This window comes from Leucoraja erinacea, chromosome 15 (assembly GCF_028641065.1).
Source record: "Leucoraja erinacea ecotype New England chromosome 15, Leri_hhj_1, whole genome shotgun sequence".
NCBI lineage: Eukaryota > Metazoa > Chordata > Chondrichthyes > Rajiformes > Rajidae > Leucoraja > Leucoraja erinaceus.
Genome location: NC_073391.1, coordinates 16510412 through 16532400, shown reverse-complemented (window position 1 = coordinate 16532400; position 21989 = coordinate 16510412). Strand labels below are relative to the sequence as shown.

The window sequence follows — 21989 nt, the reverse complement described above, 5'->3', positions numbered from 1 at the left end:
ACATTTGGACAGACACATGGATAGGATAGCTTTTAGAAAGATATCGGCAAATGCAGGCAGGTGGGACTCGTATAGATGGGGCATGGAGGTTGGCATGAGCAAGTTATGTCAAGGGGCCTGTTTCCATGCGGTATGACTGTGACTTTATGTCTCCTGCTCCACGTGGGGTGTTAACATTCTAGATCACTGCTATGTTAATTTCAAAGATGCAGATTGCTCCATCCCTTGATTTAGTTTTGGACAGTCTGATCATCTCTCAGTACTGCTCCAGCCAGCTTACAGACAGGGACTGAAGTGCAAGGCACCCACTGAAAGGACAAGCCAAGGGTCTACTCCAGGACTACCTTGAATTGGTTGACAGGAACATGTTCAGGATCACGTCATCCAGCCTGACAGAGTATACCTCAGTCATCACCGGTTTCATCAAGAAACATGTTGAAGACTGCGTTTAACCAAGACAATTAGGGGCTATCCTAACCAAAAAACATGGATGAACAGGAAGATTCACTCAAGAACAGGAAGCTTTCAAGATGGATGATCATGCAATGTACAAGGAGGCCAAGTATAATCACTGTCGGGATTTCAGTGATGCCAGGAGATATTCCAAAACAAGCTGAAGGCTCAATTCAATCAACTGGATGCCTGACAACTGCAGCAGGGTCTGAATACTTTCACGTCAAAGTCAGGAATGAACTTGAGCAACGACGCATCACTACTGGATGGGCTCAATGCCATCTATGCCTTTTTTGAACAAGCAAATAAAAAAAAGATGACTATAGAAGACCAATCATACGTTTTAGGCCAGAATTATAATTGGTTTAAGTTTATGCGATGACATGTAAAACCATTTTCTTTTAAATGCAACTAATCAGATACTTAGTTTAGTTTGCCGATACAGTGCGGAAATAGGCACTTCGGCCCACTGAGTTCGCACCGACCAGCGATCCCTGCACACTAGCACTATCCTACACACACTAGGGACAGTTTACAATTTTACAAAGCCAATTATCCTACAAACCTTTACATCTTTGGAGTGTGGGGGAAAACCAGGGCTTGGAGAAAACCCATGCAGGTCATGGGGAGAACATACAAACTCCATACAGGCAGCACCCGTAGTCAGGATCGAACCTGGGTCTCTGGCACTGTAAGGCAGCAAATCTACCGCTGCGCTACCGTGCCACCCAGGTGTCGAGTTCTCAGGCAATTGATCATATTTGAAGCCGGTGTGCATTTGGGAATATGGCCTCATTCCCAAGTTTTCCTGAATCCAGCTGCAATGCTTGTGAATTGTTTCAGAGGATAAATAAAAACAATGCACCACCTGGCTTTAAAAAAAACCCCACAGAGATTTGTGAATTAATCAGCGTTCCTAAAATATTCTTGCACCTATGTTCTATCTAAAAGATGCAAAGATTATTGTTTGTGAAGAATTCCAGAATACACCGTTTCTCTTGACTACTAAAAATAGACACACAAAACTGGAGTAACTTAGCGGGTCAGATAGCATCTCTGGGGAAAAGGAAATGTGACGATTCGGATCGAGACTCTTCTTCAGACTACTGTTCGGCATCAATCTTACCTCTGCCACGTAATCAGGCTCAACAAACGGCCTGTCAATGAATCAACTCCGTGCTCTTAGTTTGGGTTAGATGAGGAGGAGCGGGAGTCAAAACAGGGGAAAGGGAACAAAATGTGCTTAAACAAAACAAAAATTAAGTGCAGCCAAATGAAATTTTGACAGCTGGTTTTATTTAGAATTGGCAATCCAGTAAATGATTAGTTGCAATAGAATTAAGCCTTTCATTCCATAAACTGACTGAACTTTTATCAGATTTCCCACTGGTAAGCTGAAAATTGAAACTGGATTGAATAAAAGGTGGTCCAAACAAACCATTTCCATTAGTCAGGCGCTCATTAATTAACTGCAACCATACGATGACAACCATGTAATAAGTTTTTGAGAGAGAGGTTCCATTTTTTGGGACACAAATAACCAGCATAAAATACAGCATAAAAATATCTCACCAATAACCATATTGCTGCTAATTTGGTGTTCAACAGATGAGTTGGCAATCTGACTTTGAATCTTATGTGCTGCCAGATCAAACAAATCCAGGTAATCTTCAATTAGATAACGGCCATGGAACCCATTCCAGGGCTGAATGATCCCTGTAAACAAGAGTAGGCTTTAATATAGGAAATAGAACTGATTTTTTAATTGAACTTCAGTACTTATTGAATTGCATCTCCACTTTATCAATATCAGGCTGTAATTCAAGATTATCCAATGAAAATACTGTCAAGTATTTCAAACTGTTTTTTTAGTGTTGATCAGACTCAAAATGCTGGAGTAACTCAGCGGGTCAGACAACATCTCTGGAGAAAAGGAAGAGGAGACGTTTCGGGTCGAGGCCATTCTTCAGGCTCTGCTTTTTAGCGTTTTCAGGCTTTTAGATTTCAGACTTTTTAGTGTTCTCAGGATAATCTGATGTCACTGGCACTGGAAATTTTCAAGTGTGCATGTTGCTCTTGCTTCACCTTTCAACAGTACATTGGAATAAAAGGACTAAGAATTCCTTAGGCTCCGACTTGGAAACATATGTTATTTAGCAGAGTTTGTGGTTTCAAACCTGCCTCAATAAATGTGGAAGTGGAATAGCACAGCAGGGTAACATGGATTAACACCAAAAAGCTGTCAATTGGTCAAAAACATAAAATGATTCAAGACAGCAAGTATTGTTATTGTCATATGTCCCATGCAGAACAATGACATTCATATTTACAGCAGCACTACTGTATATGGAAACATAGTCCTCTTTAAACAATATAATAAATGGAACAAAAAGTGTCTGTCTATCTATAGAACACATAGACATAAAAACAAACAAAGAGACAGAACCAATGTCCCCATGTCTATGGAGTTCAGAGTTTATTTCTTGGTTGCAGTGTTTAATAGCCCGATGGCTGTAGGAAAGAAGCTGTTGCCGAAATGTTCACAAATGTTCATCGGGTTTAGAAAATTATGAGAAGCATAGAGAGGGTAGACAATCGGAAGATTTTTCCCATGGGTGGAAATGTCACGGGCCAGAGGGCATAGGTATAAGGAGAGAGGGCCAAAGTTTAAAGATGGGGGGGGGGGGGGGGGGGGGGGGGGGGGGGGGGGCGGGTGAGGGGGGGGGGGGTGGGAGGGGGGTGGGGGGGGGGGTGGGGGTGGGGGGGGGGGGGGGGGGGGGGGGGGGTGGGGGGGGGGGGGGGGGGGGGGGGGGGGGGGGGGGGGGGTTGGGGAGGGGGGGGGGGGGGTGGGGGGGGGGGGGGGGGGGGGGGGGGGGGGGGGGGTGTGGGGGGGGGGGGGGGTGGGGGGGGGGGGGGGGGGGGGGCGGGGTGGGGGTGGGGGGGGGGGGGGGGGGGGGGTGGGGGGGGGGGGGGGGGTGGTTGGGGGGGGGGGGGGGGGGGGGGGGGGCGTTGGGTGGGGGGGGTGGGAGGTGGGGGGTGGGGGGGGGGGGGGGGGGGGGCGCGGTGGGGGGGTGGGGGGGGGGGGGGGGGGGGGGGGGGGGGGGGGGGGGTGGGTGTGGGGGGGTTGTGGGGTGGGGGGGGGGGGGGGGGGGGGGGGGGTGGGGCGGGGGGGGGGTGGGTGGGGGGGCCTGGGGGGGGGGGGGGGGGGGGGGAGGGGGGGGGGGGGGGGGGGGAGGGGGGGGGGGGGGCGGGGGGGGGGGGGGGGGGGGGGGGGGGGGGGGGGGGGGGGGGGTGGGGGTGGGTGGGGGTGGGGGGGGTGGGTGGGGGGTGGTGGGGGGGGTGGGGGGGGAATGGAGGATGCTAGCCACTATGCAGGCAGGGAGATAGGTAATTGGCATCATATGCGCAAGGCATTGGGGCAGGGGTGGCTGTCGTAGTTTATGGTAGGGGATGTATGATAACACGTGGCTCCTTATCAAAATCTCCGACGGCCGCCCGCGGCACAGCCACAACTGCAGCTTGAGACTGATGGCTTGACTGCCCCAAGGTCCGGAACGCGAGCCTGGACACATCGTAACAAACACCGATATATACCACCCGCAGTTCCCTCCTTCGTGTCTGCCAGGGGGGCAAGCAAGCATACATGAAACATGCACGACAATCAAGTAGGGGCGACGGGGCCCCTATCAAGAAGACTCAGGTATGCCGAACCAATCGCACCAATCAACCAAGTAACCTTCCCTCCGCCACCAAGACACCTATGACTGATGCTCAACGAACCCAGGCCTTGTCCGAAAAAAAACATCAACTCACATGATGCTAATATAAGTGTGTTGTCAGGAGTATTTATAAATACATGCAACCGTGAACACCAATGTGTGTCTTTCATATAATCGCATTTTATCGATAGAACACAGGCAGAATATGAGTTGGGTCTCAGATGGCCGCGTCACAAGGTTCCATCAAAACCCGAGTATTAAAGGTCTTCCCTTTATTTGTGATAGCAGTGAATTCATTGGATACTTTCGCCTTCAGTAGAGTCGACTGATGATTTTTGTTTTTGGACCATTTTTGTCAGAACTTTTGGATCTCTGAACTTTTCCTCGATAGCAGAGTGAGAAGGGACGTATTGGTGTGGGCGAAGTTATGACACGTGTATTACGTATGTTTGGTTGTAGCCAGAGTTGAGTAGGGCAAGTACAAACGTAACAAGGCCTTGTCGGCGCCCAACGGGAGGACTCCGCCATTGTACAGCAGGATGCCCCACTAAAAGCAATCCCGTTTGCGGTCAGCAATTGCCCCCATCTCCCTCAAAGATTATCACCATGTACCGTACAAGTGCTTTTAACATGTGTTATAATACCTCAACAATTATCCATTGGCGCCGTTTTATATACCACCACCCTCGATCTCCGTGGGATAAACCCCAGGATGGACCACTTCCTGGGTTTGGTATAACCTCCTTAGCAGTCTCCCTACCCCCCAACATAAATGTCCTCGTGTGTGAGGGTTGATTCCCTTACCTTGTACAAACTCACTTTGCTATTTACCGAACCTCCCCTATCGTCTTATAGACAATAATGCTTCAACTATAGCTCTCAACATTCACAAGATGGACAGCATCTTCTCCACCAGCGCGCCTGTACATAACAGCTCGACATCACTTTAAGCAGGCCTAACTGACGACACGCGTCTAAACTACCTTTCCGCTCCGATAACAGACCAAGTACCAAGATGGACAGCCCGGTGACCGTTCCCCCGTGACCATCACTGATCCTTGTTCGCGTGTTCGTCCATGGAGACCGGCGACCCCCGCCCCCCCGCACGAATCCCATGCAACCTTATCCAACCACACACCGAATATTACCAACACAGGACCAAGGACACTCGCTCAGTTCCGGATTGGGGCCCCCTGATCTTTCGCGGCGACACAACATCATATTGCTCAGAGCCACACCACATTTGATATACTCTTAGCCGGACCGTCCCCTCGGATAGGAGCTAGAGTGAGGACGTTTTGTGTCGAGTACCTCTTCTTCAGACTAGTACGCGGCATCCGTGTAAACAACGATCTAGACGCTGAGTCGCGAGATCCCGCCCCATGCCGCAATGATCTTCTTCCCCCCCACAGTACCGCAACAAATGCATGGTCTGCATTGTCGCTTTCATTGGGTGACATATGCTCTCCTCGTTTTGTGATTGTGTCTTGCTGGGGGTTGGCACTTGGGCGCGGGTGGAAGGAGTGGTACAGTCCCCGAGGCATGAAGGCCAGTGTCCTTAGAGTTAGAAACTAACTCTCCACTGCCCGAGCCAGCGAACTATGAGCTGTCGTCGTCCAATCTGCTTTAGATGCCACTCGCCATAGCAGGACACCTTGCTTGCGAACAGTGTTCTTTTGGTTTGTAAATGGAGTTAAGGAGAATATAAATAATAGCCAAACGTTTTGAAGCCAGTGTACGGGTTCAGGCACGAGACGTCACCTCATCTACAAAGCGACAGGATTTTGGGCTACGGTGGTGATTTTCGTTATACCATTTTAGGCTGGGTCCTGACACAGCCTGTGAACGGAACAGCTTTAGCTCTTGTTACATTGGGGCCCCCTACCACAGCGCACCAGCGCTCCGCGTTCTCATCTTCGGATTGCATATCCTCTCCTTCACACTCGGTTTCCAAACGGTATCAACCCCACCCAGAACACGTTGTTTTTTGGCCGAGGGGGATTAGTAGCCTCGTCCGTGCTCACACCTTCATAATCCTTGGGGTCGCGACATCTAATACCGCCCCCGTGTGAGGTCATCTGCCCCTCCCCCCCCAGCGCCACCGTCTTTCCTTTCCGCAGGGGCCTGAAGGACTGAGCATAGCGTAAGTAAGCTTGTTTTGACGATTGCGTCAGTGGCCCTCTCTCTACTCCGCCCCTGAGCTGGGCTCAAGTTCCTCTACCCTATTCCAACCTTTCCGCTCTCAAGATCCATATACTTCACCCTCTAGGAGTAGCCTAGACGACAATCCTTCGCCCAACAGATACATAGGAGAAGCCCAATGAAATTGGGGCAGCCCCCCATACCCCACACCGTAACACTTACCCTTTGTGTATAACGCGATTCAAGAATTTGCGAGGATTTTACATAACCCAGCGAGCGCCGGAGCAAACACAACTTACTCTTGATGAAATACCGACCCGGAATAATATCCTTTCACTGAGTGCTGGCATTCCCCCCAATGGGGAGTGTCATACTATGGAGCCACACCACATAAAGCCCCTGTCGGTCTCTGCCCAGCAGGCAGCATGGGCACGGGCCAAATGTTGGCTCAACCATAATAAATCGTTCAAAATCAATGAACACATTCTATCAGCTACTGTACAATAGGATGATTCAATTTCAAGGGTCAACAGCGAGAACAGAAGAAAAAAAAGTCACTTCTAAACATACGCCCACGTGGAACTCTCTATAGCAATCCACTGTCAGAATGCCGTGAAACGGAGGTTAGTTCTACAATATGGCATCCATAAGGTGTTAATCAGACTACGTAGTGTTGCCTTGCTATACAATTACCTTAAACGAGTAGAGTGAAAATGCCGACCTTCACCACCAGAGATGCCAGGTGGCAAACGCAAGCCCGAAAAGGGGCTCACAAACAAATCTAAAATAAAGCTGTACGGGGTCATTACCAAATCCATCTGTTCGGCAGTTCTAATATGAGTCCGCCAAGATTGAGGGTTCTCTGTGACCTATGGAGGGGCAAGTTATGCAGCGACATGGGCGGCTGATGGGAACGGTGCGGTCCTACGCGCGTTGTGTCACTTTCGGGCTATTTCGTTGTCAGACGTTTTGGTTTTAGGTTGTTTAGTATGTGGGGGAGGGGGGGGGGGGGAAACGGTGCGATACTCCCTCCCTCCCTTCGGGGGAAGGACGGTTTTGGGTATCCCCCTCTGTCTCTGCACTGGTTCGACTCGAGTCCCAATGCCGGAGTGGCGAGGAAATAGGAGCAGAGCCATGTGCGGCTCATCATGAGGGCGACCAAGTCGGGGCGGAACTGCGGCCATGAGGGGCGTGAGAGCGTCCCCTTTGCAGTTTGAGAGCTGCAGAGTGTTTCTTACCTGCGATGGTGCCTGAGACTCTCCGTGAGGGGGCTGTGTTGCCGTTGGGCGGCGCTCGAGTTGAATGGCGACTCCCTTGAGTTAGTGATGGAAAGTGGACCAGCCAAGGGAGTCGGCGTCCCCATAGCAAGTCGAGGGATGCAGGCGTCACGTGGAGGGCGATCGGCGGGTTGAACGGTGGCATCCGGTGTTGTAATGGGTGACCGGTGGCGGTAGGACTCGGCGGGGTTCAGCTGCGGCGGCCGCGGCGTGCCACGGAAATGAGGCTGCGGTCATGCTCTACACCCGGGCCGCGGGTTGAGGGCCGTTTCGTTTCCCTTTGCCTGTGTTTGTTCCATCTTGTTTGCCTCCCGCGCATACTTGAGCCTGTATTGCGAGATGCACTGGATATTCTGGATTCGCACACCACAGCCCCTTTGTCTGCTTTGTGGCTGTTCCCTGGGTGTGTTTAATTTTGTCTTGTTATTTTTCTCGGTTGATTATTCGAGACGAACTCGTGTTCGCCTTACTGTCTCCACATACATCAGTGACCTATTTCTGTCATTGCATTCAAATTCGGTCTGTCGTTGTGTTGGAGTGCCTGAGTACTTTGTCCTCCTCCATCGGTATTGTACTACCGCTTCGTATGTTTTCGCGGTTTGTAGCAGTACCAACCAATTCCATTGGCAAAAACATAGCCATCCCTGCCTCCGGTTATCGAAGGGGTAGCTCGTTTTCATTAGGGGTGTGATCAATATCAATGAGTATTTCAGAGGTTGTGGTCGGAGTTGAGAGAGTTTTAGGCCATTGTAGTGCTTTAGGTTCCCTGCACACAACGGCACCCCTGCCGGCCTGCACTCCTGACCCGCCATTTTCAGCTCCCTCTTTCCTGCGCTGAATGATCCATCTGACACCCCTGCCCACCACCACATGCACTATCTAGGTGCAGATAATCTGCCATACTCACCATCTTGCGTGAAAACGGTCTTCTCGCTCATTCGTATACGTCCCTCTTTTCCTTATTTTACATGGGGTTGTGCTCTCCCGGACTCCCCACAATGGAACTATTAACTGCTATGTGTCCAGATGCCCAAAATCAGGGCTGGAGGGGAATTGCTTTTCATGATGCCATTGTGATCAGTCACTAGTTTCCAGTTGTTGCTGAGGCTGTGCGTTTCCGGCACGAGGTTCTTAACCTACTGTGAAACCATTACCATGTGGCTACCGATTACGCCAAAGACTTCACATCCTTCTGCTTATTCCTCACTATATTTCTACATAACATCACTCCCACGTCTCCCTTTTCCTGTAGGCCTCTAATACGGCTCATATTTCCGATGCAATGGAATTTCCCACTACCCAGTTCCATTGTTTTGCTTGGTGTCAGCTTCCCTGATCTTTTACGCCCTTACCATGCGGTTAACCCCACATCTTTTGTTTTAGTGGGTATGGTGTACTGTCTATCAATCCCTTTTTCATCCATGCACCTTTTTATGGTTTTTACAAGCTTTACGTGTCAGTGGCACAGGATTTCTGTAAGAGGCTTTATCTCCATCTCACGATGTTTTCACCCTTGATGTTTCACTCTCTGATGTCTGTCCGATTTCTGGCTCATGGGGGGAGTGTGGGGGGGTTTTGTTTGTACTTCAACAAAAAATAAATCCCAATTGTAGTTCTTACTAACTCATAATGTCCAGCACTTATCATCGGCTTTATGTTACGTTACGGGGTTCTCCACCTATTACCTGAAAACCTACACGTCTTCTCCTGCCGTACAACTCATACAAACTATGTTCCATTACTCACATCCTTGCTTTTTACACTCCCTTCACCACCCCTTTATCATTAGTTACCTTCATACCCTTGTGCTTTCTTCTTTTTCCCCTTCTACAAAATTCTATCATTCTCATACAATACCTCTTTTCACTCCCCCTTATCCCCTAGGGAGGGCTTCTTGTTCCACTTTATCCAATTTCACTGCCTTTCAAAAAACATTTCTTCACTTTTCCCACCACCATAAAGTCCTCTTACTACCCCCCACTAACATTAAACCCTCCACTTTTCCTTATCCCTCCTCCTTTTTCCCTCCATCACTTTTGATATGTTTGGTACCTTCCGAGTTTTTCTAGTTTTGATTCTTTCCACCTTCCAAACAAAATAACCCTCAGACCATATTACTACTCTCAACCTACCTCTAACCGTTTAATACAACCCTTCTTCCCCATTCTTTCCCTCCATCTTTTTTTTTCCGTGATCTGCCAATAATTCGGGTGTTTTTTTTTTATTAGTCCAATTACCTCCTATTCTTATACCCTTCCTTTTGTTTTTTTTTTTAACTTTCTCCCAATTATCTACATACCTTCTTACCCTCCAGTAGTTTTATTCTCCCCACCAGTTCACTTGTTCTATTAATCTTTTCACATCTAATACCCCACCCTTAATTATTTTTCTCTTCCTATCCTCATCCCCCCTCCCTAGTAGATCCTTCCTATCACCTCTCTCTAGTTTACTCTGCTCTTAGCTACTCCTACTCTCTTCTTGTTTTTCCCTTCGCTCTTTTCCTCTTTTTTCTTCTCCCCTTTCCCCCCCCCTTCCGCTTTTCACCCTCCCCTTCAATCCCTTTAGTGTAGGTATTGGGGTGCTTGTTTACTGGTATCGTTTGTTTTTCTGTTTTTTTGCGCTTCTCTCAGCAGGCACTATTATTGTTTTTCTTTCCCCATTTGATCGCCCTCCTTTTTTGTTCTCCTTTTGTACGTCCTGGTGGGAGTGTGTTTAGGGCGTCTTTTTCTCGGTACTTTGCGATGGGTGTGACGCCGGTTTCATTGATGGTCTTGGTCGCATCTCTGTTGCCTCTTTCTTTCACTCCTCCTTCTCTTTTCTCCTCACTTTCCTTCCCCTCTTCCCACCACTCATAACCACCGCATTCCCCCCCCTTTCCCCCCCTTGTTTAGAGACTCTTTTTCTTCGTCCCCTGTTTTACTTTTACGACGGGTCTATATTTATTCTTTTTCCTTTTATCTTACTCCTTTTTTGCTCCTCTTTCCCCCCTTAATCCCCTTCTTCTCCCCTTTTTTGTTTCTTTTTGTTTCTGTGTGTCCTCCTCTCTCTTTTACCCGCGCATCCAGAGTGGCCGCTTGCATCTTTTCCTCCCACCTATTGGAAATTTCCACATGTTCTTGTTCGGTCTCGTTTCGTCGCTTCTACTTGTTAATTGTTGGGGTTGTCTTTCTTCTAATCCTTCTCTTCGCCTCTTTTCGACGCTCCCCTGCTCATTCACAGGAAACCACGAGTTTCATTTTTCAGCCACCCTTCTCCCCCCCCCCCTCAACCTCACCCGTGCAACTTTTCTCTCCCTCCCGCTCGAGTTCAATCTTTCCCTTGTCCACACCTTTTTCGGAACGCAGAGACCCCAGGAACTGCATATACGTCTTCCCGACCCTTTCCAGTAAAGTCTTTCTACACAGGTGCCCCGCCCGCCCTCTTACTCCTGGTCCTTCTTCCAGCACCTCTTCCGATCCATCCCCCAACCTCCCCATCCTCCACTCTCTTTGTCTATCCTTTTTTTTTTCTGCCCCCACCAGCCATTGCTGCGGGTCGTCTCCTCAGCTGCTCCCGTGCCGAGCTATAGTACCACGGCCGGCCCCAGTTCTCGCTCCCCCTCACACCCCCCAGCCGCTTTAGCCACGACCACCACACACGACTGCACCCCCCCCCTCACCAGCCAACACGACTCTCCGTCCCAACTATAGGACCACGAGCACACTGCCACCTTGTGACCGCCAGCTCAATAGCCCCCACAATGCCAGACCCCCCCAGCGGAAACCCCTCCATCGGTCCTCACGCAATATCTTTCCAGGTCATTCCTAACACCCCTAACCCCATACCCTTCAAACCAGCCCCCACTTTTTTCCCGATCTCATGTCATACACACCACCTTCCACACAGGGCACGTGAAGTTTCAGGTTTTTTTAGCTCCCATCTCACAACCTCGTACACCCAGCGGCTCTCGGATGTATACTGTAGTTGTTGGGCCCCTGCCATACGATCATTAGAAGGCGACATTATGCGCAGAAGTCCACACCCCCACGCACCCCAGAGTGTAGTGTTCTACCTTCATTTCCATATATCGAGGTGTTTAAACCCTGGCTCCCATTCCTTCGCAAGTGTGGAGTCTTGGCCAACTCTTTAAACAAAGACGTGCTTCTAGACACTGCCCGAACGTAAACCACTGCACTTATAACCCAAGGCACACAAAATCTCCTCGAACTTGAATTCCAAAGTTAGAGACAGTGATTAATTAGAACACAGCGCGCTACAAAATACCACATACCATTTCTGTTTGGCTAATCCATCCGGCTGTTAAACAGCTCAATTTCTAAGGGAATGAGAAGTCAGTTACTTAGTTGGTATAACAACAATAAGTACGTAAAATCTTTCAAAATGATATTTTGAGTACACAGTGACGGCTTAATTCCTAGAGCCTTCGAAAGGCCTGAAAAGAAATACACTTACTGAAAACTCCCAAGGTGATCATACCGGCATAAAGACTTTAACAATACTCTTCAACATAATCCAGAAGGTGTATGAGCAAAAACAAATTCTGCTCAAAATTCCATAATTCGCAGCAAATGTCAAATCATAGAAATTAATATTGAGACTGGAATTGTGCACAGGATTCCTGCAACAGCCTGGCAACTTTCAAAACAAATCTTGCCAATTTTATAACTTTTGAATTATATAACATGAGAAACACATCTCAGTGATTTGTCGGTGCTGCTTGCTCCAATGCTAATCTGCAGTGCAATTTTTAATGGTTTGTCCATCTCTCTCCATTTTCCATTATTTGCTGGGTGAAGATGATGTTTCAATGTTTCCCACTTATGGAAGAATTGTTAACATTTATTTTCATGCTAAAATTCATTAACACTTTTATGCAAGTTTTCTTGCACACCATATCTTGTATATACCTTTCTGCCACACTGCAAGTAATTTTACAATGTCTTTTGGTCAATGTAACTATTTAATTACGGCGTTTACACATGCAACATCTATCCTTAACATCAACATTGTCCAATTTTTCATCACTCATCTGTTGGGAGAGGCTCTGATCGTATCTTGACGCATTCCCCTTCATAAGAATTTTTATGCTTATTATTAGACTAGAATTTTTCTTTCATTCACTAAAGGAAGGAGGAATTGGAATACTTTATTATTACATGTGACTAGGCACAGTGAGACCCTCTGCTTGCATACACAATGTATACAAATAGTAGCCACGTACGGTGCTGCCAAAGTGACAAAGCACGCCAGCTCCCCCTTTGTGTCCTCCCCCCTCCCCCAACACTTCCCCCATGCTGGGTCCCCATTGTCTTTGTCCCCCCCCCCCCCCCCCCCCCCCCCCCCCCCCCCCCCCCCCCCCCCCATCCATTGTTCTCACCCCCCCCCCCCCCCCCCCCCCCCCCCCCCCCCCCCCCCATCTCCCTCATGGTCCCCCCACGCCGGGTGCTCCATTAGTTTAAATGTGAATGCTGGCTTTGTAGTACAACTTCTTAAATTTGCAAAGGGAGTAAGCAACAATGTTACCACTTACCGAACCTTTTTCTTGTCCACCAGTGAGGTTCTTTGACTATGGAAAAGCTCACTTCAGGATGCAGTCTAAGTCTGTTATACAGATCAGTAGTCCCACACTTTGGCTGTCCTATTATGTAGAAGTAAGGAAGACAGCGGAGGCGGTAATGTTCACCGCCGTGGTGGTGCAAATGTTTCCAAATTACCTTTCGCAGGTAATCAAATGTCATCTGGAAATGCTTTGTGTGTAAAAAATATGCATTATTCTTGTACGGGTCCGTGGATGCAGGCTCCGTATATCTTGTATGCCAACAATGATTCTTTACATTTTGAAGGAAATTCGTTGGAACGACTGAAAATATCTGTAAAACACACATCGCAAAATATTGAAGCAAGTTAATACTTTAGCATTCACTTCAAAACATATTGACCACATGCTGCAAAATAGTTAACCACACCATTTTATTTTCAGGGTGGTTGCACTGATCTTGTGAGATAATGACTGAAAGCACAGATGGTTATTTTCAACCCATGGAAACTATTTGTCAGAAAAATATTAGATAATAGTCATTACTGGGTCAGTATGATCTTTGCACCATCAAACAAATTATGAAGAAGTTAATGTTGTTCATTCAGTCTACTTTTAAAACTTGTATTTTATGTTCGTGTCTACAGGCCACACGCAAAGTTTTTTTCAACATAAATCCTGAAAAGAGAAATCAAATGCCATTTTATTTTCTTCAATCAACAGCACTGCGCTGGCTGCACTATTTGAGAAATTCTAAAAACAAAATTTCTACAAACCTATTGATCATCAAAGAACAAGCTACTCAAAAGTTAATCAAACTCCAGCTGAATGCTATCCTCAAACTCTTTACCACATTCTGACTCCAACTGCAAATAAACACACAAAAAGACCATTTTGACCTTTGCACATAAAATGGGGTGTAAAATGGGGAATAAAAAAATTAACCAGTTTCTATCTCTCATGAATTGAAGTCCCATGATTTTCTTTAAATCGAAGAAATATTAAAGGTTCACCTCATTTTTATTTGCATTTTACTATTGCACAGAGAGAACAGACAGGTGTGCTGATTTGAGGGCCCAATATATGTCAACAATATCCAATTTGAAAGATACAGCAGGGAAAAAGGCCATTCAGACAATCAAGTCCACGCCGACCATCGATCACCCTTTCACACTGTTTCCATGTTATACCTCTTTGTACACACTGGGGGGCAATTTACAGAGGCCAATTAACCCACGAACCAACACTCGTCTGGGATGAGAGAGGAAACCGTAGCACCTGGAGGAAGCCCATGGAGAACGTGCAAACACCACACAGACAGCACCCAAGGTTAGGGTCGAAGTCGGGTCTCTAGCACTGCGAGGAGCAGCTCTACCAGCTGCACCACTGTGCTGCCTACAAATTATTGAGATGAAATACAAAACTAAATGTTACCCTCAGGGGCATGCCATTTGGTTTGTGCCAAAAGCTTACTACTGCTGCTGACTCTGCCAGAAAATGTCAAGGAATTCAAGGAAGTAGATGAAAAAGTATCTTCAGTGATAATACGCCATTAAACAACATTGCAGAGTTAAAAAGATAACTGGTCTTGGACGTAAACGTAGACGGGTTGGTTAGTAAGTTTGCTGGTGACACCAGGATTGCTGGGGTCGCAGACTCTGAGGAAGGCTGTCAAAGTATACAGAAGGATATAGATCAGCTACAGAAATGGATAGAGAAATGGCACTTAGAATGCGAGTTATTGGACTTTGGTAGGTCAATTGTAAGGGGAAAATATACAATGAATGGCATGACCTTTAACTGCATTGATGCACAGAGTGATTTTGAGGTACATGTCCATAACTGCAGGAAAGTGGCAACACAGGTTGGTCGGGGCATTGATTATAAAATTCAGGAAGTCATTTGTAGCTCTACATGACTTTGGTTACGCTACATTTGGAATAATGCATGCCGTTCTGGTGGTCCCATTAGAGGAAGGATATGTAGGCTTGGGAAAGGGTGCAAAGGTGGTTTACCAAAATGATGCTTGGATTAGGGGGTATGAACTACAGGGAGAGGTTGGACAGACTTGGATTGTTTTCCCTGGAACGCCAGGGATTGTGGGAAGACCCGATAGAGGTATGTAAAATTATGAGAGGCATAGATAGGGTAGACCATCATAATCCTTTTCCCAGGATGGAAATTTCAAATACTAGAGGGCAGAGCTTTCAAGGTGAGGGGTACAACATTTAAATAAATTGTACAGGGCAAGATTTTTTTTAAACACAGAGGGTGGTAAGTGCCTGTAGCCCACTGCAGGGTGTGGTGGTTGCAGCAGATGTTAGTATCATTTAAAATACTTTTGGATAAGCACGTGGATATGGAGGGAATGGATGGATGTGCAGGGAGATAAGTGATAGTCTTGGCATCATGTTTGGTACAGACATTACGGGCCGAAGGGACTGCTCCCGTGCTGTATTGTTGTATGTTCTCTCTGCCCTGCTGTTGATTGAGGGACCTTGTTGTGTGCAAAGTACTGTTGAATTGATATAACTTTGGAATAATTCTGGAGAATAATTCTTCTTCTATCATATAGTTCAAAAGGAAGTTTCTGAGATTTTTTTGGGGGGGGGGTGTGGAAAGTCACTAAGTGGCAGCACAGTGGTGCTACACAACTCCAGCAAATAAGGTTCAATCCTTACGCAGGGCGCTCTGTGGAGTTTGCACACCTTATAATTACATGGACGTTCTGGTTTGCTTCCACATGCCAGGGATGTATTGGTAGGCGAATGACTAAAGTAAGTTACTCCGAGTGTAGGTCGGAGATAGGAGAATCAGAATGGAGTTGAAGGGCATGCAGGAAAGAATAGTTTAGTTTCGTTAAGTTTAGAGATATAGCGCAGAAACAGGCTCTTCGGCCCACTGAGTCCACACTGGCCAGCGACCCTTGCACACTAACACTATCCTCCACATACTAGGGACAATTTTACATATACACCAAGCCAATTAACCTACAAGCCTGTACGTCTTTGGCGTGTGGGAGGAAACCAAAGATCTCGGATAAAACCCATGCAGGTCACGGGTAGACCGTGCAAACTCCATACAGGCAGCACCCGCAGCTGGGATTGAACCTGGGGCTCTAGCGCTGCAAGCCCCGTAAGGCAGCAACTCTACTGCTGCACCACCGTGCCACCCAGGGCCTTAGCAGGGCAAAGAAGATCATCAGAGACAGCTCCCATCCTGTGTTTGGACTGTTCGACCTGCTGCCCTCTGGAAGGCGCTATAGGTGCATCAAATCCAGTACAAACAGACTCAGGAATAGTTGCTTTCCGAGAATTATATCTACTATAAATTCAAATTCACACATGCACTGACTACACCGCCCAACACGGACTTCCATCTGTATATATGTATATATGTATGTAGCGCCGCAGAATTTGTGCACCTATTCCCCCCCCCCCCCATCTCCCTTCTGTTTTTTGTTTTTTCTGTTTCTTGTTTTTTGTGCTAAATTGTATGTATGCACTGAGTACGAGCAGCTTTCAGTTTCACTGTACATGTATAGTGACAATAAATGGCATATCTATATCTATATCTATAGGTTGCAGGTAAATCAGTGGGGGAATGGGATTGATGAGATTGCTCAGAGGCCCAATACAGAATCAATGGGTTGAATAGCTTCCTTGTGAACCATACGAAAATACACATGTAAATATAGGAAATGAAAATCTTCCTTGCGCTAACAAGAGACTCAATGTTTGCCACAATTCTTGAGTGTATCTCCTCAATGTAAAGAAATCAATTTATTGTACGACTGAAAATACTAGAAAAGAAAGACAGCCTGTTGGCAACTTTGAAATGTTTGGAACGGAATACGTGAGGACGTGTTGACATACTGTAAATATTGTACGCAAATATAATGAGATGCTTGGTGCAGTAAATGAAGACACTGCCATGCTCTGTTCCTCTAACTGTATATTTTATGAATAATGTATATCTTGGGGAAAATGTGTAAGAACCATGCACTGTTCCAGGGTACACAAACACCAACGTTTGCCGCTTGCAGGGGTCTGCCTGTCCCTGGTGCTATGAAGTATGGGCTGAGCCATGTTCCTTTGGAAGTTTCCCTTCAGTTGGCTTGTGCTGCACCATCTGTGCCTTGAAGAAAAAAATGTGCAGAAAAACATCTTTGACCACAAGTCAATCAGACAGTGGTTTGCACAGAATGTCATCAAAGCCCTGTGGGATAAGGAGAGAGTGGATTCTGTTGGATGATTCCCCAAAGCAGAATGCTCATAACTACAGCTCTTTGACAAGCACCAAGACCTTGTTTTGGTAGTAACAGAAGAGTTGTTCCTGTCAGAACTTCACGTACAACTAGTCTCAATCCCACTGTCATCTAATCCTATGGTGGCTGCAGTACAGATGAGACCACACCTTCTTTTGATGTGCCTGATTGCCAAGAAGGTCTATTGTCGTTGTTAAGGTTCATTCCAAGCATCTGTGTAACACAAGACTCTGATCTAGTGCTGTGCCCAGGATAAGGAGATAAACCAACATCGGCTGGACTTTCACTGCATGGATATTATTCCAATTGAATGATCTGTTGAGGGATGAGCTGAAGTTGTGTGCAGGTGCTGCAAAGACTCTGTGGGAAAAGGTCACAGTGTATGCCTTCGGTCTCTGCCATTGAAACCTGGGCCTATTGGAATAACCTCTCAAGCATATCACTGATGGAATGTTTGTAGAAAAAACATGCTTAGTATTATTTTGGGCTGTTCTTTGTCGACTGATGTGTGAACCAAGATGCACTTTGCACCTTTCTCATATGTTCATAATTTATAGGTCAAATTAAGCCATTCGGCCTATACATGAAAGATTAAACTTTAGAGTCTTAGCCTGAACCACCATTTTAGTGGTTCTCACCAGTTAGCTCCATGGTCCAACGTAAAGCTGACATGTGTGGTATTAGTCACAGACCACAGCTTAGAGCTTATCATTCTAAAGATACCCGAATGATGCCATAAAATTTGTTGAGCACTCTATACCTTTAATTTTATAGTCTTACGGTTGCAAAGATGTTCAAGCAATGCATGATGATATCTTATGAGCAAACAAACAGCAACAGAAAAATGAATTCCAACTTACATGTGCTTCTTGTTTGACAAGATCATCCCACTCTGGCAGTCTTCTTGGCATGAGCTGAAGTTTGGAATTGCGGGTTTTGATAATGAGTTCAGTTTTTAAATAATTGCTGCCTCCCAACCAATTTATTGGTGAGGAAAAGTCATCACCGTCATCCTCAATTTCTATCGAGTCCATTTCTAGGAAATCGTTATTTGTGCTGGTACTGTATTGGAATGGGGATGGAGTGAGCAGTAGTCTCTGTTGGTCTCTGGTTAAAATATAAGATGCCATTACTAGGCATAGTATTATTACACCCAAAAACAGGGTGCCCAGTTTTGCTCTCCATGCAAAAATATATCCACTCCATTTAAACCTGCGTTCTGCTTTGACCTCCAGTGTTGCAAGCAAATTCATTGGTTGTCGCTCAGCTTTGTAAAATAGTCGAGGTGGTTTCTGAAAGTCTTTTTTACAAGTAAATGAAGCAGATTTATTATCTGTACATTTAGGCACTGAATGCATTTTACTTGGTCATGAAGCTTGTGAAGGTAAAGCATAGGTTCATAGCACCTATGTATTAGGTTACTACATCTCCACTTGAAGTCCTTGACCAATTGCTGTTGGAATCCTACCATTGAAATGGCCTCATTTGAAACGTAGCGTTACTCAACCTTGCTCCTAAGCCATTTGGATACTTTCCTGACGTCACTCCGTGAAGAAAATCAATCTTGAAAATGTACCTGTGGAGAGAGAGAAAACCTGCAATAAATATAAAGTACCACTCTGTACTTGCACTTGACTTCCTACAGTTATTTAATCCTGTTATGCTGTGTTTTGTGCATTCATCTAGTAGTGTTGCTAACAGCAATACTCAGCATTGAAAGATTATACTGGAATGTATTCACTATATTATTATTCTAAGATGGTATCTAATGTCTAAGACGAAGACGAAAGGCAATCAACCATGCAGAGGCATTTTATTCAGTTGCTGATTTTCAATATTGTGTCTCTTACAAAGATTAAACATATTTACACATAAAACATTCAATCAGAGGAGATCTAACTAAACTGTGTCAAAGAAAAGGGTGATTTTGTCATATTCTATGTAAAAAATGTGATTTGCAAAATCAGTAAGAACCTGTGATCTCCCTTATTTCCCATTTCTCAGTTTGTCTATGAATTGCAAATGACTGCATTTGATACATTGCAATTCCTTATGAAATTTGGTGCATGAGATGCAATTAATATGCTGGTAGCACTGAATTTGTTTTCTTACTCCCAGAATATCACATGCCAATTCTTGCAAAAAATACCTGAAGATTTCATGGAAACAGAAGCATAACTACTTAAAAACTGTTGCGAGTCCTAATAAGTGTGTGATGTGGCCTTGGTACAGCCAGCCATTGCTGCTTCTGTCTAAGGTCCTGGAGCTGTGAACTTCAGTCGTCATTGAATGAATGGGTTGCACAATTTCACAAAGAAAAACACACTCTCAGGGACCGGAAGAAAGGTTGGGTGTGGGGTTGGAGTGTTGTATCAGGGCAGGAGAGATGACTGAAAAGCCGCATCAGGCACTCCATCAAGAACTTTGGTTGCTCGGAGGGCCAGAAGAAAGGTGGGGAATGTTAGTTGGAGACATAAATGTGTGGGAATGTTAGTTGGTGGGTGCGGAGGGTCCGGGAGAAACTCAAGTATGGGAATTAGCAAAGTTTTCAACGAGCACCATGGCCTTGTTATCTATCTGTATTTCTGCACTGCAGATACCGAATACTGACCCTGTGCATCTATTGCATATATAAAAAAAATGCAGATATATTCCCTAGCAGTGCAAGATGGGCTTCTTCAGAACTGGAACTCTGGATGTTTGCATCATACATATAAACGCTATCAGGATACTCCAAAAATGTGCTGACATACTCAACAGGTCAAACTAAGCAGTGAAAGTAATCAGGATACAGCAAAATTGAGGATAGTCTGTCATTATATGCAGAGTGAACCATAGCATTCCAGAATGGCAAACAGGTCAATGAACTTCAGCAATATTGAGTTAATTGGATTATAGCATGTTGCCTTTTTTTTTGTCTTCACCACTTTAAAAGATGTTAAAAAGCTGATAGATTAGCCATGCGGAAAGTATATTGAGTATCTTCTCTATTATCTCATACATGCAGCATCCACAGTGGTTTACATCGAGTTCTCATTTAAAATTTATATTATTGCAGGATTTCAGATGCCACTATATTGTCAGTGAGTTTTTGCTTCAAAACGGTCAGAGCATTATAACATTTATGATATGTACCATATATGTAATGTATTATCATGTCACTATAGTACAGGTTTCCGTGTAATTGTTGAACTTAATTTAAGCAAACATTTACTTGAATACATTCAGAAATTAATTGCTATTCAGGATGGAGATTAGACTTAGTGCCCACACTATTTTCTCTGCAGAAGTCAATTGAGATAGTACTGAGACCATTGAATTTGGTTTATGAATCCAATGTTCTTTAATTTTGATTTAGTGCCAGACAGTGTGGTAAACTGGCCCTTCAGCCCACCGATGTTGAACACAACCAATGATTTCTCCAAGTAGACTAGTTCTTTTGGTGACTATAAGTACTTAGAAGCCAATTACTAAGGTACAGTACAAACCTGCACGTCTTTGGAATGTCTCTGTAACCGCAGCACCTGCAGGAACCCCACAGTGTACGGATACATGATACAGGGAGAAATGTTTTAGTGCGAGGCAAACTCCTACTCCTTCTCTGATTCTACTCTATAACTTGTGAACTTGTGAAAGTCGTTGAAATAGGTTCTCTCAACTGTACACTGCACAATGACAATAAAGTTTGAATCTGAATCTGAATCTGAGTGGCATGGACATTGTGGGTCAAGGGCCTGCCGCTATGCTGCACTGTTCCATGTTCTATGAAATTATCTTCATTGCCCAATGACCCCCTAGGATACCAATCTTAAGTACATATACTATCATTCCTTGACACAAATATTTCAAATATATATTTCACTTATCTTTGATATTTCCGTTCCTATCATAATTAAATGTAAATGTCCCAGTACTTAATCAGCACATTGTATAGTGGTTCAAATCAACCACAATCCACAGGCTGTTATGTGTTAGGAATGTGATCATTTACCTCTGTGACTCTGTGGAGATTCAAGATTTCCCAAGTGAATGCAATCTTTCCCCTTATCTGAGAAGTGTGGATCGTATAATATTTACATTTGCGAGCCAATGCCCAACTAGCATGAATTTATGTGACAAAGCTCAACCATTTACATTTTCCTAGTGCTCTGCACACTAAACTACACTGGTCAGACCTCTTGAGCTCCGAAATGGTAAGTCAGAGACACGGAATTTAAGTTAAACATGTCTGTGGAGGAAGAGATGATGCCAAAGACGACAACCTCCGATTATGTACACTTTGGCATGCCAAAGACGACAAGTTTTCTCATGGGATATATGTAAGTCAGACTATTCCTTTTTGGTTTCGAACTGATGATTTTTAAAGTCGAAACAAATTTTAGAGGTCATGGAGAATCTCAAGATTATGTAAAGTAACATTAAAAATGTCCTTGGTCAATAGCTCCTTGGCATACAGGTCTCTGCAAACACGTCTGTCCACAACGGTGGTCAGCAACACAACCGATACCGGAGTGCGCCAGCAGGCGCCGCTACAACATATTCATTTAAGTGGGGACGGACAGATGCAAGTGAAAGGGGTTAAAATGGTTTTCACA

The 21989-nt window shown here is 45.5% G+C and overlaps 1 protein-coding gene across 4 annotated transcripts in view; it reads right to left on the bottom strand.

Annotated features, from left to right (window-relative positions):
* The window catches only part of chst15 (carbohydrate (N-acetylgalactosamine 4-sulfate 6-O) sulfotransferase 15), a 75807-nt gene that overhangs the window by 16775 nt on the left and 37043 nt on the right, over positions 1-21989 (bottom strand). For all 4 annotated transcript variants that reach the window (XM_055646764.1, XM_055646761.1, XM_055646760.1 and 1 more), the window contains exons 2-4: positions 18255-18970; positions 13122-13461; positions 2026-2169 (exon numbers count right to left, since the gene is read on the bottom strand). In XM_055646764.1, coding sequence (XP_055502739.1) covers positions 2026-2169; positions 13122-13461; positions 18255-18752 — 982 coding nt within the window. In that variant the 5' untranslated portion in view covers positions 18753-18970. The remainder of the gene's footprint in view (positions 1-2025; positions 2170-13121; positions 13462-18254; positions 18971-21989) is intronic.